General features: G+C 39.8%; 3 protein-coding genes across 3 annotated transcripts; 1 reads left to right on the forward strand and 2 right to left on the reverse strand.

Annotated features, from left to right (window-relative positions):
* The first annotated feature begins 976 nt into the window (after window positions 1–976).
* LOC306824656 (c-Myc-binding protein-like) lies at window positions 977–3280 on the forward strand. Its single transcript, XM_079344862.1, has 5 exons — window positions 977–1168; window positions 1553–1625; window positions 2179–2227; window positions 2397–2526; window positions 2897–3280. Exons 1-5 carry the CDS (start codon window positions 1154–1156, stop codon window positions 2942–2944), a joined length of 315 nt encoding a protein of 104 aa, XP_079200988.1. The 5' UTR covers window positions 977–1153; the 3' UTR covers window positions 2945–3280.
* A 1409-nt stretch (window positions 3281–4689) lies between these two features.
* Window positions 4690–6895, reverse strand: gja9a (gap junction protein alpha 9a). The gene is made up of 2 exons (XM_079343943.1): window positions 6812–6895; window positions 4690–6377 (listed from the first exon to the last, which is right to left on the reverse strand). Exons 1-2 carry the CDS (start codon window positions 6862–6864, stop codon window positions 4856–4858), a joined length of 1575 nt encoding a protein of 524 aa, XP_079200069.1. The 5' UTR covers window positions 6865–6895; the 3' UTR covers window positions 4690–4855.
* A 3830-nt stretch (window positions 6896–10725) lies between these two features.
* rhbdl2 (rhomboid, veinlet-like 2) lies at window positions 10726–18404 on the reverse strand. Its single transcript, XM_079342998.1, has 8 exons — window positions 18292–18404; window positions 16620–16863; window positions 14713–14861; window positions 13123–13235; window positions 12820–12920; window positions 12053–12113; window positions 11907–11968; window positions 10726–11368 (listed from the first exon to the last, which is right to left on the reverse strand). Exons 2-8 carry the CDS (start codon window positions 16848–16850, stop codon window positions 11189–11191), a joined length of 897 nt encoding a protein of 298 aa, XP_079199124.1. The 5' UTR covers window positions 16851–16863; window positions 18292–18404; the 3' UTR covers window positions 10726–11188.
* Between the last annotated feature and the right edge of the window lie 162 nt (window positions 18405–18566).

The raw sequence follows: 18566 nt of genomic DNA on the forward strand, positions 1-18566 counted from the left end.
AGTTGTCGTCGATGTTGTTTTTAATGAACCAGCAGGTGGCAGCATAGATCAACTACAGACAATATGATGCATTCAATGACTGTCTAAAATGTCGGAATTAAACTAGAATAAAATATATATTTTGCAGTATGGTAAAGATAGACACAGGGGGTCTTACATGTATTATCATACATTGTAAGTTTATCTATAAATGTTTGCTGAAAATCTAACTACATATTTATGTGTTTTGATCCCATGTCCAGTCTGTTTTGGGTTTATGACCTTTACACTGTAACCAGTCAGAGCGCAGGGGGCGCTCTAACTCTTTGTCTTTCTTCACTCCCAGGCAGCTGTCTCTCCATCCATCTTAATGCACCTAACACACACGCACGCACGCACACACACACACACGCACACACACGCACACACACACACACAACAAGTGTGTGCGAAGCAGGACTTAAATCTGCTTCAAGTCGCTCAATATTCTTAAAACGAGCTTTCTTTCTTTCTTTCTTGAGATTTATATTTGTTTATTTATATTTACAACATGTGTCCTTTGTATCTTTAGTTTCACGTGCTCTCAATATCAACAAAAGTAGTAGACCACTTGGTTAGTACACCGACAGCAGGTGGCCGGAAATTGAATCCAACCTGTGGCGCCCTTCCCATGTCATTCCCCATTCTTTCTCTTTAAACTGTCCTCTCTCTAAATAAAAAAGGAATAAAAGCCCCCCAAATAAAAACCTTAAAAACCTGAAAATAATGACCTTGAAATGACATGTCAGTTTTGTTTTACCATTATAATATTTTTATTTGTATTATATCATTATGTGTGTTGTTATGTTGTTTGGAGCTCTGTTTTCCTGGATCAACTGATGCATCTGAGATGTATATTCTTGTACATTTTCTATTTAAAAAACAATTTTAAAGTTAGTTTTGTTTCCCCTCGGCCTTTGTTGCGGTTCAGAACACATGTCCCGCCCCTTCTTGATCCTGATTGGTCAGTGACGGAGACGTGACATTGACGAGCGGCTTTTCACAGCGGTAGTTCTAAAACGAAACTTATTTTTTCGGCCTCTTCAGTTTCTCATCTCTTCAAAAGAGGGCGTTTGTTACGAAAGACTATTTTAATAAGAAGAAAGTCAACTTTTTTGTCTTGGATTATTTCGCCATGGCACATTACAGAGTAAGTGTGCTCGTTGCTACTTAACGTTTCTCCTTAGATACGGCTCATTTTATCAGCTAGGTAAACTGATAGAAGCAGACTGAGTTGTTCATCAGTGAATATTTTACACACCTGTGACTGTCGAAGAGGTTCAAAATTGTAAACGTAAACGAGAATGTTTATAAATCGACTATATATAACTGTTCGACAACATTTTAGTGCATTATTGATAATTTACTAACTTTATGTCAAGTGGCAGTTTATTTAAGCGTTGTAAATAACGACTTCATTCACTTTGAATCATGTTGATTTAAAATTTTTAAAAACAACTTCATATACTCTACTTACACACAACAGAAAGGTTGAGAGGTTTATAAATAATTAGTTCATGTTTTCCTCCCACAGGGTCCAGACCCCAAAAGGGAACAGTTTCGGAGATACCTGGAGAAAGCTGGGGTCGTCGACAGTCTCACCAGTGGTTTGTCTCTTTTCTTTCCACTTTACTTTTGCATTATTTGAAAGCTCAACGTTGCTGTTGAACAGCAAATAAAGCAACACAGGAGAGGTTTTTATAGATGTTCAGCTCAAACTTTCCTCAGACAGGAATGAACCGGTTAGGCTTATATCAAAAGATACAAATAAATAATAATGATCAAATCCTGATCTAATGACGTCAATGGAACCAAATTAACTCTTACAGTAAGACTGGATTTGTTCACATAATTTAAAACAAACGACACAAGAATAATAATAAAATGTTATATTAAACTGTTTTTGTGACTACATTATGTATGCCTAACTTCTTTAAAGTGCCCGCAATTCATCAGTAGAATAATATAGCTGATTTTACATGAATATTTAGAATTTTTAAGTCAGGTTAGTACACTCAAACTAAAAGGGAACCCCAAAAAAAAACGTTTATCATATGTCCAAAATGTATATGTATATATGTTTAACTATGTTATACCAGCAGGTTTCCTTCAATTCTTGTGTCGATAACGTAACCCTCTTTTTTTCTTCATTGATTTCAGTTTTGGTGGCTTTGTATGAAACCCAAGAAAGGCCCAACAATGCTCTGGAGTATCCTTCCACAATATGTACAAACAACCAAACTCCTCAAACGATGAGGTGTTAGCAGACAGTATTTTAGTTTATCTGCCACTCCAAGGAAAAATAATTCAAAAGAGAAATTATCCACTGATTGGAGGAGGCTTTTTGCTTGTTGTAGTCTTTAACCGGCTCCTTCTAGATTTGTAAAGCAGCATCTTGGGGCTGCCAGAATGAACTCAGAAGACACGGAGGCTCTGCAGCAGGAAGTACTCGAGCTGAGGCAGAGGTGTACAAATCTGTCTGAGGAAAACAAAGACCTCAAAGCAAAGGTATGCTTTTTCCTGTTCATAAAATGTATCGTTAAATTTGAGACAGCACATCAGTTGTGCTCATGTTCTCTGTTTTATTTATAAATTAAAGTTATTATTCTGACATCGGTAATATTGTCTTGCACATCTTAATGTCTGAAGTTGTGAGATACAAATCCTGTTGAAGTTTAAATGTCTAGTTAACCCTATTAAAATCAAATCCCTGCACTTTGCTGCATGATTATCGATAGTTGTTACAAGGCTTTATTTTGTCTGACTCTATATTAAACATGCATGCTGATGTCTCTTTAGTTTTACTGTTCTGTTAAGTGTCCAGATGATTGTCAAAGACTAAAGAAAGGATTCTAAACTTGACTGTATTTCTCTCCAGCTGCAGCTGCATGAGCCTGTACCAGAAGATGGAGCCACAGCTGACTAAACCTCTGCACAGTGCTGTTCTCATTAGTGCACTTTTTTTGTTTTGTTTACACCTCTGTCACTTTAAATTTCAATTTAAAGACAAGACGGCACTGTTAAGTGAACGCAAACAATTTCTATGTAACTGTGCTGTTTTCTTGTGAACCTTAGTTTCTAATATGTTTCTTAGAATGTAACTTATTTTGTACATGTTTGTAAATATGTTTTTCCCTGTTCATTTAGTCATTAGTATAGTTTAAGAAAAAAGAAAGTGTCCTCCCTGTGACAGTACAGTTCGTCAAAATGGGAGATGTTTTGAATGCTCTAATGTTGGAATAAAGAGAATGAACATACTGCATCTAATGTTATTTTCCTGTCATTAAAAATGCCTTAGCAAGACCCTCACAGCAATGTAAGACAATACAGATTTTTATTTTGAAAGGTCTGGTAAAGTAAAGGTCCTGGTCAAATAAAGAATAGCCTTGTAGTAATGTTGTTTCACTAAACTAATTCCATAAAGACAATCCATGCTTTTTATGTTGATATTTCTGTGGTCCAAAACAGATATTTACAACAATATCACACTGAAGTCATAACTTTATACCTAAATAAAATGGACATAGTCCTCTGTAGAAACAAACCCGATGTAACATTAGTACAGAGACAAATGAATTCCTCGTATCTAGTTTACGCTCATATTCAAAAAGATTTGATGATAGTTTTCACAGGTCTCACGGAGGACAGTCAAGGGTTGCTCGTTGATATGTTCATTATTGTTTTGCACCAGAGACTTTATAGTGATGCTGAGAAAGAACACGGTCATTTTATGTGACCACACAGTCTGCAGTTTAACACACCAAACAAACAGAATAAACAACACCCCACGATCTAAAAAAAACCCAGATGAAATAAGACGGCAACATTCAACGACAAATCTTTTACTCCAAAAAATGTCTTGATGTGGTTTTGGTTTTTTTTGTCTTTGAACAGCAGACAATTACAAACGCCAATGAGACAGTCCGTTTGCAAAGGCTACGTGTTTTTAAAAAAGACATACAGTATCTCGATTGTGTGACTGTCAGTGCAACACAGGCTGTTTCAAAAGCCATTCTCTCATTCATAAGTCCTATACTCTGACTTCTATTTAGATAAATACTGTATGGTGAGTCAATACCCGAAAGAGAAAAATAACAGCTGTGGCACTGTAATTTTATATCTGTGGCCTAATTACATCAATGCTGTGTTTTTTCTTTCAGTACAATGCTGGTAATATGTGATGTTTAGTTTGTGACCAGTAGTTTGTACACATGTCACAATGCACTGTTGCATGCACACAGAAAGCGAGTCCACTACATGTGGTCTAATAATTGTCACTCCACATTTGAACAGCTTTCTAAAATAAGGATTTTCCCACCAGGGGACCGTGCTGTTAGGAATGAGAGATTTCAAACACAACCATGGTTATCAGAAGCCAGCCTGAGTGTTGAAATAGAGTGGTCAGGAGCTACCAAAATGTCTCTTTTTAGTAATATGTTGGATTTTAAATTGTATGAGTCAGTCTACATTTGTACTCATTTTTTTTAGCTACACAGAGAATAACAGTAGAGAGAAAAGGTACAGCCCAAAAATAGTTCGAAAATTATAGAAAACATTCTTTATGAAATACTGAGTTGTTAGGTGCTGGTACAATTCACAAGTTGTTATGAATAAGAAATGTATTTATTGAATTGCAATGTATTTCAAAATGGCATAGTGCGTAGAATGCCGTTCAGATGTTGGTTAGGAGAACACAAAGCAAAGAAAAATATGAACCAAGTGTCACTATTTCAATCCAGAGCTGTTGAATCCATTACTAAAATTGAGAAAATACTCCTGGAGCCTGGATTTCTCAGCTCTGATACTGAAAATAAGGAAACAGTTTTGGATTTGAAGTTTAGATTTGTAGGTCTGTCGCTCGCCTGCTGCTCGTGTTACTTGCCATCGATGTTTTGCAGTTGGACGAAGGTGGCCGGGAGTTATTCCTCGATTCTGAGCTGGAATCGTCCACAGACTCTGGAGTGGAAGGCCGACTTTGACGTTTGCCATCTGACTTTGACGACTGCACTGGAGCAGAGGGAGTTCCATTGCTGGCTTTTGCTCCTCCTCCATACGAGTCTGTGTCAGAGCTTTTTCCCTCCAACACTGTGGAGCATTTTAAAGACCCCTGAGCCCTGAACGGCTTTCTCGCTGTGCTTACTGGCATCATGGGGAAGGAGGAAGAGTGAGTGGCTTTCTGTTGGTATTTAGGAGAGTCTGGGCTTCCTCTTCTGCTGCTCTCCTCCTTCTCCTGTGTGTTTGGAGGACAATGCAAGAAGTCCTCAGCCTCCTGCTTTGGATTAATCAGGGAGTCGCAGCACGGCGAGCAGAGCTCGTTGGCAGTTAGGTTGCAGTTACAATCCTGAGGGCTTTGAGCTGAACATCTAGAATCCTCCAAATCGTGCTGATTGGCCTGCTCGCCCTGCAGAGGTAGAAAAGTTGAAGGCTTGATAAGGCTTGGGTACATAATGTTCCCCTGCATCCTCTCCATCAGGAAGTTGTAATCACTGGGTGCCGACGCAATCGTTGCCTTTCTGGCTTCACAAATTTGCACGACAGATTCTTTTTTATACTTGTTGACGTAGTACTCTTCAGGTTCATCTCTCTCATCTCTCAAGTGACGGTAGAAGTCCAGGATGCCCTTTTTAATTTTCTTATAACCCAGGTGCGTGATCTCCAAAATGTTTAGAAAGAGGGAAATCCCAGCAATGGACTGCATGAAAACCATGAAGACGCTTTTCTCCGTCGGTCTAGAAACGTAGCAGTCGACAGCATTAGGACAAGGGTCCCGCTGACACTTGAAGAGTGGGTGGAGGTGGAAGCCATAAAGGAGATACTGGCCTGTCATGAAGGCCACTTCAACGACCGAGCGGGTGACAACGTGAGCCACGTATGTTCGTAGCAGAGAGCCCCTCAGAGGGGCTTTGTTGAGCTTCCCCTGATCGAGCTGCTTCATTTCACGTTCTATCCTCTTCCTGGCTTCTGCCAACTCCACGTCCACCAGCTCCAGCTCCTTCCTCAGCAGAGCCTTCTTCTTCTGCCGAGCTTTCTCCAGCGCCCGCAGCCTGTACAAAGCGTGGCCCATGTAAACTAGCGAGGGAGAGGACACGAAAATGACCTGCAGCACCCAGTATCTGATGAGGGAGATTGGAAACGCAAGATCATAGCAGACGTTTCTGCACCCGGGCTGCTCGGTGTTGCATATGAAGTCGGCCTGCTCATCGTTCCACACGTCCTCGGCTGCTACACCGAGGACCAGCATGCGGAAAATGAACAGTATGGTGAGCCAGATCTTGCCGACCATAGTGGAGTGAATATGCACCTCCTCCAAAATCCCCCCGAGGAAGTTCCAGTCCCCCATCTTCACTCTGCCATTATGACTGGTAGAAAATCAGAAGCAGAAAAAAATGAAATAATCAGGAAGAATGTCTGAAAATATCGATAAAGGTAGAAGTTTGAGTAAAGTAATAAGTACAGAACAGTAAAAGCATGCTGAAAATAAAAGCAGCATTTCAAACTAAATCAGTTTAAGAGAACAATTTTTAAACTTTAGAAAATTAAAGAAAATGATTATATTCCCCCAATTAAATTAGTTTGACCTGTTAATTAAAAGAAGTGTAACATAAACAAGTAGGAAAATTGTAAATAAATCATATTTTGAAAATTATTGAAAGCAGTCGGAAAAGTCGTACATCCAAGAATATAATCCATCAGCGTGCTAGCTATCCACTTTAGTCTCCTCACAACCGCTCTCCTCATCTGTGACATTATAAAAGCACGCCACAGATCCTGTGCACTCGCTGTCTCCATTTACCTTGCAGCAGCATGGATGGACTGCCGGTGGTGACTTAAATCTCCTCGGGTCATACGGCCCGACGCGGTCACCCAAAAAGTTTTTAAAAATCGTTGGCGCCCTCCACATGAGTCCCTGCACATCAGCCAAACCTCCGTGACCCGCTTCTGCTCCTGTGTCCGTCAGAGAACGACTGAGCTGCTGAGGGACGGCTGCCAACTGTGACTAAAGAAAGTCAATACCAACAGCTTCAGCAATGCATTTAGATCACTGACTCATAGTGATAGGTTGTAACACGGAAATTGACCTTAATTGTTTCAGGTCAATACTGTTGTTTTATCATATTTATGTGGATTGAACAAGATTTAGAATGATTTTTACCTTTGTAAAGTGTAACAAGCGTACAGCTGCATGTGTTATTACCCTGTGAAAGTATTTCTTGCTCTTTTGGGTGTGTGCTACAGCTGTGAGTGTAAATAACCATGCTGTTCCCAAATATATGCTTTGTAGTCCAGACTGCATGCCAAAGGATTTGTCAGCTCTAAAATATCCCAGTCTATTTTCTCTTCATATGTACAAAGAAGGAATCAGTCCAGCACTGAAAACCCTATTCAATACCAATCAGTTATCCACACAGGCCTTGTGCAATCAATAGTTTTCTACTATAGTGCAGCAAAAGTCAACATGTCACCATGTCCCATTTCAAACCCTGCTGGTCATCGCTGGCTGTGTGTGATGTAATGGTGCTAAAAGAGGTGAGTTTTTGGCCCATTCAGTGGAGCAGCCTCTGTCAGAAACAGTGACACGTAAGACTACACTTTGAGTGTTTCTTAGCCAATTAGAGACAGAATAGGGAGAATAAACTGCAGCACACTACTGAATATTGTCAATCAAGAAGTGGGTATACTCAAGGCTGAAAAATAAGTATACCCCTGCACTACATCACTGCTGGTTGTGATTAAGTTCTTCTGATTTCATAAGAAATGATTCTATCCCAGTAAATCCATCACAGTGGATTAGTGGGCTCACCATGCCCTGTTTCCAACTTCAAACGGTACATTTTAAAATACTTTTAATCACCTTTGTGTGGTGAAAAGGCCTTTTATTAGAGGTCAGCCATGCCTAAAAAAACCCCTTAAGAATAGCTTATCATTGCTCTTTAGTTAAACAGTGTATAACAAGCATCAACTAAAGGACGATTATTTGTTAGCATAACAAAAGTAGCTAACTTCATCCCAGAAGTGTGATGTGCGTAAACTCGATTCAACCCCAGTCCACCAGCAAAGTTTGTTATTTACTCCACTGTTTTTATTTTGGTCCCATTCGGCCCACAACAGCATTGATTCAAACCAGTCTGGTTACAAAAGACATAATGGGTAAAGGGTCACAAAGAGGTAACATATTGGGAAAATCCTAGTGCTATTTCCTCTTGTGTTTTCTTCTAGTCCTGAAATCAATTTTCACTTAGAATTTAGCCCCAGGACATCCCAACGATTACTGTCTCTGTTTCTAGTTTCAAAATGAGAATTATCTTTGGTGGAATTTCCATGTCTGTGGTCTGAAACCACTCTTTAATGTATTTAACCATAGAGACAAAATAAACCAAATAAATCACATGCACAATAGATACCTAATATACAACATTTTAGCTGATCTGTGTTAACTACATAAACCACATTGGTGAGTTTGAAGTATACACCTACAAGCATGAATTTATGACATAAGCTCATCATGGTTCAGTGTGTAACTTAGCTACTTACAGACTCGACTGTGATGGAGAGAAGTCTTAAATCAAGATGTTAGACTCATTAAACGTAATACATTTGTTTATTGAATTCATAGATTTAACCTGTCCCCCAAAGTAGTAATCGAGTTGAACCATTTGTAAGTAGTTCAGAAATTGCGTCTGAAAACTTTATTTGTAAAAACATCACTGGAGAGGATCTTTAGAATTACCTTCAGCTCTTTCTTTCAGGTAGGTTAATGTACGTAATTAAAGGTCTAAAAACAATTTGACAAAAGTATGTAAAAAATATAATTTTGACAGAGCCACGACCAATATGGGATCTTAGGGTGACAGATATCGGCCAACATATCGGTATCACATTTTTCTCACCATAATATCCAATCAGTATTGGACTGTTTGTTCTGTAAAAATAGTTAACCATAGACATTTTTTGTGTTGATCCCTCAAACGCAGATCCTACGCTTGTTTAAAAGATACAGTATATAACATCTACGTGCATCACCACTTGACACTTAGGCGGGTGATAAAGCCAAATCCATTTAGCACACTGCTGGTGAAAGAGAATTGCTAGTACAGTACAATACCATGAAACTCTAATGAAATGGTTTTTGTCTGACGAATGAATCGAGTAATATCAGTGCATATCCGGGACAATATTAGCCGATACTGTTAGTGACTCGATACACTAATATCAGCTGATATTATCGGTCAGGCTCTGATTTTGACTCTACTGTATAGGTAGATAGTCTTCACAGTTCATGCTGCTGTCAGCTTTTTTTTTTTTAATACTGAAACCTGAGCAAACCAAACTAAGAAGTCAGTGTTAATTTCAGTATTTAAAAAGATCCTTAAACTCTTTTACAGCAAAATACCTAAAAATCAGTGCAAAAAACAAAACCTCAGCAATACATTTTCATGATGTGAAATTATTTAGTGTTAAATCCTATTCCCATCAGGCTTTATGGCTCTTGAACCACGAGGCAACATACCATCTACTAATGGGTACAGGCAAACAGGTTCATTGTAATTGAATATTGATTCTCTAAGTCATATTGATGAGCCCAGTTTGGAAACTATGGAACTTTCCACATATAGCAGAAGCAGTGGTAACCACATGGGTACATGTTACCGTGATCCTGCCGCATCAGAGTGCAGAGCGCCGTACATGCACCATCTGTTCTCCTACGTATTTGGAATAACATGGAGTATTATGTGTAATTTCAATTAGACAATAATCAATACTTTATTTTAAACGTGACATTTTATTGAAAAACTTTGTATTCAGTTATGAATTCAGCACCGAGTGTTCTTTGGGCACACTACTTGTAACTGAGAACATAAATGTACATTTTCTTAACTACAGGTATGTTTCTTTACAGGTATGCTGTGTAATTTGATTGACATGTCACACTTGACACATCAAGTTTTACAAAAGTCGGATATTTTGTTTATTTGTATTTTGTAAAAATGATTTGTTTAGAGCCAGAAGTTGTGAAAGGAAACAATAAGGTACGACCAGGAATTAAATCAGAATTTAAACATTTTAACATGTAATAAGCTGCTTCCTGTCAACAGGATGTAAAACAATGAAGTGGCTCTAAGCCAAGGCCTGATGATAAACCTTACACATTAACCCTTCCTGATGACTTCTTTGTAAAATCGGTGTTCTAGTTAGTACTGTCACAAAGCCAAACACGATGATGTGTTCTGTTATTACTGAATTCAGAGATTTTTGCATGTTTGAGGCACGTTTTAGTTTATTTACTTTTTGTTCATGTTTCATAAGTTTTTACAACAAAATCAGTAATTTTTTTAAATCAGAGGCATCAGTGACCAAGTACTTAGAGCGCGCCCCCATGTGCAGAGACTAATCCTGGAAGCAAGTGGACCAGCTTCAAATCCGACCCACGACTGACTCCCACATATCATTCCCATACACTCTATATTTTAATGGACGGGGCCTGAGTGATGTCACTTCTCATTAAAGGCGGGGGGCTCCTGATGCTGATCAGCAGTAGCTACCACGCTGGAGAAATCCTGTCTCAGCCTAACGACAAGCCAGAAGCCGGAGCTGAGGACTAAAACTCTGGATAACACTGATAGTTCATCAAAACAGAACAGTTTAACTCCATCCACTGTCCTTTCCATACAATGAGGCATAAAAAGCCCACAAATGTAGCTTTACATGTTACTTTTTCCAATCAGTCTGTTTTATTGTCCTTATAAAAAAAATTAATGTGAAATTCAAACACTGACCATTTGTTTCCATACAACCCTAAAAAGTAGAAAAGGCTAACGTTGCAATAAAAGCCCTCAAGCAAAAGAAAGACTTAATCTGAAATTAAGAGAAATATAAATTACTCACTGTACATAACATTCAAAACAGGTCCAAATTATTTAATCTATAAAAGCACATTCAAATCAGTGTCTTCTTCTGTATAAGATAAAGTTCCTGCAATGCTTCAAATTAAAAGCAGGGGGCACTGTTCCACTTGGACTCAAACTCAGCTCTTGAGCTGAGAGAAAAAGACAGGCACTCCCTGATAAGCAACTCTGCTCTAAAACATATCTGTAAAAGAATATCTTTAGCTTTTATCCTGAGTGTGATTTTAAGGCTGTCAGTGTTGACTGGAGAGTGCAGCTCAATGACCCTATGAGGCTGGAGTCAGGAAGATGTTGAAGAGGATAGCGAAGAGTAAAAACACTAGAAATCCCACGATACACATCCAGAAGCGAGGGTCTTTGAGGAGCTTCTTGTTGTAATCGCTGAAGAAGACGTAGCCGATGGTCATCCCGGCCACAATCCCTCCAAAATGAGCCACAAAGGACACCTGCGAGGACCGAGAAGGGAGTTAAAGTTAGCCTATTGAGACTATTTTCCTTAATTTAATTAAAAAAAAACAAAAAACTACTGAGGTCTGACTTTGCTGAAATGTTGCAGAACTGGTTTACCAGCCAAAACAAATGAAAGGGGTGAAACACAGAGTGAGGAGAAAAGGTGGGGGAGGGATACAGATTTAAGGTTTATAGATACTTCAGTTACTTTATGCTTCAAAACTGAAACTACTGAGTGATAGTACATGGGTCAGGATTCTAAATATGGATTACTGATAAGAAAGAGAAGCGGTTGGTTTATAATGTGTGTTGGTTGGAGTCTTAACAGAGTGATACAAATCTGCATGAAGCATCAAGTCCTGGCATGAGCTGCTGATCCTGTCTGTAGGCAAATTAAGTCCATCGCTGTCAGCTGGGGGAGGGTAGCCAGCCCGGGCCCTCTTTAGTCGATTTATTCATGAGATTTAACAAAGTTTAACAAAACGCTTGTTTTAAACTCAAGTCCTCTGCCGTACAACAGAGATGAAATCCTACCTTCAAACCAGCCTCGTCATTGACAAATCTTCTGTAGAAGGCAAATCCAAAATCTACGCCAACTGGAAAAAGAAAACACAACATGAAACAGTTTTGTCTGAGCAGCGACAAACATTAGAAGGCTTAAAGCGTAAGGGAGAACATACCAAATATGACGATGGCGAGGATACGAAAGACTCCGAGGAGAGGAATCATCTGTCGGAAGTTCTGCAAATTAGAAAGTCATTGATACATAAATTACATTCATAAAGCGCCGAATCACAACCAAAAGTACGATGGGACACTTTACAAAAAGAGCCGTTCTTGACAATGCTTTTTTATTTTATAATAGAAACTCAACACAAGTCCAGCATGAGCAAGAAACAAACATCAAGTTCAACCTTGGAGGTGATTAAAACTAAATAAGACAGCGAACAAAGACGTGCTTCAAAAAGCAGGAAGTAAACTGAAACAGGGTAAACGTGTGCTTCATAATTCAAAGATATGAGTGAAATGTCATTCAAATAAATCTAAATGAGATTTATTTTAGACGATGCTGAACGCACAATACGTCAGATATGATACGCTTTACTGTCCTCTGGGAGAGTGCATGGAGCTGCCTCCACAGGATCTTCATGCATGTAAACGATAAAAACCTATCTGCATGTTGATAGAGAAACACATAACGTGGAAAACCAGAAAAAAATGTTTTACCATGAAGGTCAAAGTTAAGCTCACCAACATCTACATTTCTCAGGATGTCATTTAAAAACAAAAACTTCTCAAAATTAACCTATGGAAGAGTTACAATAACTTTTACTCTAATTTAAGTACATTAAGTTCAACAATACAGAGTGTACCAACCAAACTCTGTTTTCAGATACAAACACGGATGTACATACCATAGATACGTGAAAACTGGATGTAAACGTACCACTACTGCGTTCATGAAATATCCTCCTATCAGGGCATACACGCCTCCAGAAGCCCCCACCAGAGCGCTGAGAGGATCAAAGATGGAGCTGGACAAAGAGCCTGAGGGGAAAATATATCAGTTTCACAGTCAGTCACAGGCGGGACTCGCTCGCCAACACAAACAGGAAACACGACTTAAAGATGCAGAATGGGTGCATACTGTTTCTTAAAGCTAGCATTGGATTGAGAAAGCTGCTTCTGTTAGGAAGGAGCCTGCATGATGTATCAGGGGAGGGGGGGGAAAACAACAAGTGATGCTGACCTGCCACGACCCCTGCCATGTAAACCATCCCCACTTCAAAGCCTTTGTGAACCAGCTCCAGTGGGATTCCCAGGAGCAGCTGCATCACCAGGTTCCCTATGATGTGCTCCACACTGAGGACAGACAGAAAATACTGAACCACAGCATATAAAAGCGTAAGTGTGGATTCAATTTGAAGACTAATAAAAACAAAAAACTTTTGAAAAGGAGAGGGATGTTTGTTTTAACATTTTTGCCATGCTGAAAAACTACAATTCCCAGCTGTATTAGGGAAGAGCGTTGTTTTTAGTAGTAAAATAACGTGTTTGGGATTACTTTCTAAAGCTCTTCAGCACAGAAAAAGCGGCTAAGCTTGTCCATGTGTAGAGAATAGTCTGATGCGTTAGCGGATGTGGACTTTTCATTTGATTGTTTCCGGATTGTCTTTCTTTGGGACTATTTTCAGCTTTAAATGAAGACACATTTGGTGCTTAAATGAGGATTTCTATCTGCAGGACTTATCATAAAATAAGCTGCTGCGTGTTGCTGTGTTCATTGTAAGAGAGGAACATGCCACGCTGTTCGACCATCGTTCACGTGTTGTTTTTTTCAAGGAACATCTGGCTACACAGGATAAAAACACCACTGTCGTTTTTAGTCCTTTCTCAGTGGTCGTCCACAGTAAAGAAAATACGGAGCATCATCAGCCTTATCCTTTAAGCAAACATCCTTTGACGTCTCTTCCAGCGTCTGTAACCAATGTTCCTCTTTGCTAAATCGAGTTTTCCTCTGTGCTTCTGTTTAGTCATGATTTTTGGTTTTCCTGTGTTGCTGTGGCTCACACACTCATGATTCCTCGGACTGTTAGCTGATCACGTCTTATGACCCTGCAGTGTTTGGACAGATGTGCGTGTACTTTCTGGGCCTCCGTGTTCCTCTTTTAAAACCTTCATTTTAAAGCACATAATACTCAGCGTCATATACCTCCCCTTCATTACTGTAATAATGGTGTGTAAGATAAACACATAAATACAGTAAATGAAACCATGTGGCAAAGTGGGACGTTGAAAATCAAGGTAATAACTAAGAGAAAATGTACAGTGTGTTTACAAAACTGACTTTTTTTCATATATATGACAAGTGAAATCTGGTGTGTATCATTTTGAATAGATACAGACAAGATGATTTGTGACAGCTTGACAGACTTGTTCATTTAGATTTATTTTTTGAGATGGACTTCCTGTTTACACTTATTTTCACCCTTTTGGATCCCACATTACAAACTAAATCAGGAAATAAACTTAAACTATTCAACTGAATTCAACCTTTATTTTAACTCGAAAGACACTATGCCTTTTTAAATATAGAATTCAATGATCTCAAACCGGTCTTCAAACGTGTTCAGTATGGTACCCTTGGTCACAATTATGACAAAATACACACTGTCTTATGGATGTCAACAGAGATGAATCAACGTGTCTGACATCATCCATCCAAGATTAGGAGCTTCACCAAACTGATACTCACAGCAGACTGTGGGAATGTGTCCACCGCCCACGACTGTGTGACCCCAGGCTTCATTGTGTAATTAAGCCCTGCCAATGCTCTTACCCGGCGTGGACCAACATGTAGGAGATGAAGCGCCACGCTTGCTCTCTGCGCTCGGGCTTGTATGTGAGCGGGCTGTTCCAGATGCCTTCATCCAGCGTCACCCACTGCTTCTGAGGCTTCCACACGGCGTAGTAGATAAACACTGCCAACTGGGGAAGAACAAGACGTGGACAGTAATGATTGACTTTGAAGGAACTTTGGGAACAAAAAAACAACTGTCAAGCAGCAGCTATATGGAGGGTTTAAAAGACAAAGATGGGAAGAATGAATGATAAACAGAGATGCAGCAGAAAGTCTCCCAGTACGTTTGTACATCACAGCTTGCATCTGTATGAAATTAAAGCCAACGACATGCTGAGAACGAGAACTTCAGCTCAGTGGATCTTCTCTGGTTGGATCTGGTGAAGTGCCCCCTCCCCCCAAATTAAGAAAGTATTCACTGGCATTCAAATGCAGCAACACAGCACGTCTGTGAGCCACACAGAGAGAGCTGTTCATCAACAAGTATGAATAGAGGGCATGCAAAATAAAAAGTCAACGATAAGGAAGAGAGTGTCGAGGCAGACGTTACTGCAAGATTTAAAGAACTGTTAACAGTTATACGTGTAAACAAACTGCAGTTGTTGACACAGTAGTTAATCATCCAACATGTTGAGGGACTGCTCGAGGTTCAATACATACGATGGGTTTGCCTCATTGTCCATTTTGCCTGATTAAGTCTCTTGACATAATCTATGGCTGCAAATGAATCAGAAGCAGATCACATGCCCACCCGAAAAAAAGGAACATACAGTATGTGTGTGCATTCATCAGTCTATACATTAAATCAAATGTTCAGCACTGTAGCATGTGACTGCTTGAAGGAAGGCATGCGTGAGTTCATCTGTAACGGCCCAATACTCGTGCACATAACAGGAAAAGGGGAACAATAGGGCGGATCAATTTAACACTGTGTTTACATCTATTTGGCATAACATGTTGTGCGTCAGCAGCAGCAGTGCATCGCAGTCAACATCCCTTAAAGCAAAATGGTGGAGGGCTTACCCGACCCACATGGAGGGAGCTTCATTGGCAGCTGTTTGGAGATATTTTACTCTGCAAAGTTCCAACGTTTTCTCTTTCAAGGTTGGAAGAGCAGTTTAGAAAGCCTATTATCAAACACTGGGAAAGGATTATTATTTGTTATCAGCTGACAGCCAAAGCGCAGGTATCTGCATCAGAGCGGGTTGCATATCTACAAATATATATCCAATGTCTTCTGGTGAAACTACACTTCTTTGCATTTGTTTTGTATATGGGCCATTTCAAACTAATTTCCTGTTAGCAGTAACCTTAAGACTTGGGTCTACCTCCTCTCTAAGCCTTGGGGGGGAAAAAACACTCAGCTGCAGCATCTCTCCTCTGCTCTTCCATAAAATCTCCTTCTGAGCGTCCGCATTCCACATTCGTGTTTATTCAACCGAATCTAAAAGTCAAACGTCGCTCTGGCTTTCCTGTTTACTCCCTCCGGAGAAGCCTCTCTGAATCCCCCAGCAGTGAGGATCAACTGCACCAGTGCCAACTTAAACAGCAAACTCGTGAGGATAACTGATTTTACTGTTGCCATGCCGACTGCACTTAATGAATCAGGTAATTCAGAAGAGGAAACACAGACGATACAAGATAATAGAGACTGTGAAAGCCTACATTTTGTCGCTGTAAATTGTTTACCAGATGATTTAAAGATGGCACACCTCGGCTTTCATGACTGCAGCTTCTGCTCTAACAAGTACAGCTGTAGCTAATCTATAGTCATGAACCGCATGGTAGCACATGAAGGCTGCATGTGCAACTAGATCACAGGATCCATACTGACCATGTCGGCTTCATATTGTATTTATGTTGTGTACAGTCAAGGGAGGTGCTACCTCTACAATGCTGATGAGGATGATGAAGATGGGGGGCGGGCAGCAGTTGGCTCGCTCCAGGTACGTGCTGCGGGAGTCTTCTGGAAGCATCCATCTGGAGACGCTTTCCTGGAACTTGTCAAGACATCCAGTCTTCCTGCCTTCATCGGGCTGGTCCGCTCCGGTCCTGGCCTTTCTGTCATCTCGTTCCACAGGGAGCCGCTCCTGCTGCTCCAGGTCGATGTCCCCCATCACTCCTCAGCTCCTGCACCCAAAATCACACATTTGGACTTGAACTCTAACGGTTTGTGGAGTTTATTATGTGGTGGCACTTAAAAATCTCTGGTTGTATTTGATGATTGCAGCAGTTAGGGCTGCACAATTAATCACAGATCGTTATCGCTTTATGAGCATCTGCAATAATCACAAAAGTCTGAATTAATCTCGATAACATTATTTATTTCATGGGAAAAAGAGACACTTTCTCACTCAGCATGCATTCATTTAACCTGCTGGATGGAGCCTGTCCGGTAATGACCACGCTCTCACACCAATAAAGCAGCCAGCTAGCAGCCAGCTAGCAGCCTGCTAGCAGCTACCCTCAGATTAACTGCTGCCAGTTTGGATTCAGGAAACACAAATATGAAGTTTACCATTAAGAACAGCAGAGAGAGAAAGAGACATATTCTACTAAATGTCAGTTCAGTTTTCTCATTCTATATCATTATCATCACTTATAATAATGTTATCACATAATGTTTCTCACATCTTGCATGTCTAATTGAAGTTGATGTTGCAATATGGGATCATTATCTGATAAAATATTAAGGTTTGAAGTTCAAATTTGTTGCACTTGCCACAAAAAAACTTCACTTTCTTTTTTGGTGTTAAATTCCTAAAAAAAAAAGTGATAGTTTTCTTATTTTTGTCGACTCCACTTTATTTATACACAGATCCTCCCCATCTGACAAAATAAATATGATGGTTTAAAGTCCTCAGAAGAGGTGAAAATGGTAAGTACCATAAATTCATACAATATGTTGACAGGCAGACCCTTAATGTGCGTCATTCCAAAGAAATGAAGAGAACTGAAACTTTGGGCTGCAATGGACCATTTTTGTGTCTCGATCATTAGTTTCATTTATTTTGAGAGCAAACATTTTCTGTTACATGTACTGTACGTTTTAAGCAGCTGGGTTCAGTTTTTATGATGTCGAATGAAAAGCTTTGAAGGCTCGGAATGAGGCACATTCAGTGTTTTGTCTTTGACGTGTCACGGTCACATTCATTGTATGTGCTGAATAAAACTAATTCGTATTCAAAAAACTGCACTGGATTCAATCTCAAAAATGTAAAAATGACTCATTAACATTTGTCTTCCTTTATTATGGTTGCATGATGTATGACTCATATTGTCCCTCTGGTGTACATTCATACTTGTGAAGGACCTACTGACAGCACGGATCAGATGGAGACGACACAAAGCTTTTTACATGTTATAAACTACAGCAGCCTGTTCGTGAGCGCTTCCTGTTTACTGGGCGTTGCTGATGACAATACTCTGATTTTAAGAGCTCAAAAACTTTCCCCAACAACTTCACATGAACTTCAAATTAAGACCCCAGCTTTATTGTCAACGCTTCCTATGTAGGCTATCTAAATGAAAATGAATTTATAACTTCGGTCTACTCACCTAAACCGTCAGCAGGAGAAGAGCAGATGTCTCCGACCGGCCCCGAGTGCATAAATATTGATTCAGCTAAACTAATGAAGTCCGCTCAATACACGGAGTAAACTGTGTGCACGATGTAGGCTACTGGAGCTTTTAAAATACTATGACTCCTTTAAAATAATTCCTCCATGTTTGAAGACGAGCCGTGCAGTCCTTTCTTCAAAGCGACACGTCCCTGAGAGACCGAAACAAACAACAAACTAAAAAGGCCCGGGAGGTAATTATAGACCATTCAT

This window comes from Symphodus melops (assembly GCF_947650265.1).
Source record: "Symphodus melops genome assembly, chromosome: 5".
NCBI lineage: Eukaryota > Metazoa > Chordata > Actinopteri > Labriformes > Labridae > Symphodus > Symphodus melops.

Excerpts from the sequence above, each read along its gene's own strand:
- rhbdl2 (XM_079342998.1), bottom strand. The coding sequence starts at position 16,850 with ATGGGGGACATCGACCTGGAGCAGCAGGAGCGGCTCCCTGTGGAACGA. Across the intron at positions 14,862-16,619 it reads TCCTCATCAGCATTGTAGAG|TTGGCAGTGTTTATCTACTA; the intron begins GTAGCACCTCCC and ends GTTCTTCCCCAG. Across the intron at positions 11,969-12,052 it reads CCTCGCCATCGTCATATTTG|TTGGCGTAGATTTTGGATTT; the intron begins GTATGTTCTCCC and ends TTCTTTTTCCAG.
- gja9a (XM_079343943.1), bottom strand. The coding sequence starts at position 6,864 with ATGACCCGAGGAGATTTAAGTCACCACCGGCAGTCCATCCATGCTGCT. Across the intron at positions 6,378-6,811 it reads TCCATCCATGCTGCTGCAAG|TCATAATGGCAGAGTGAAGA; the intron begins GTAAATGGAGAC and ends ATTTTCTACCAG.
- LOC306824656 (XM_079344862.1), top strand. Across the intron at positions 1,626-2,178 it reads CGTCGACAGTCTCACCAGTG|TTTTGGTGGCTTTGTATGAA; the intron begins GTTTGTCTCTTT and ends CATTGATTTCAG. Across the intron at positions 2,527-2,896 it reads ACAAAGACCTCAAAGCAAAG|CTGCAGCTGCATGAGCCTGT; the intron begins GTATGCTTTTTC and ends ATTTCTCTCCAG.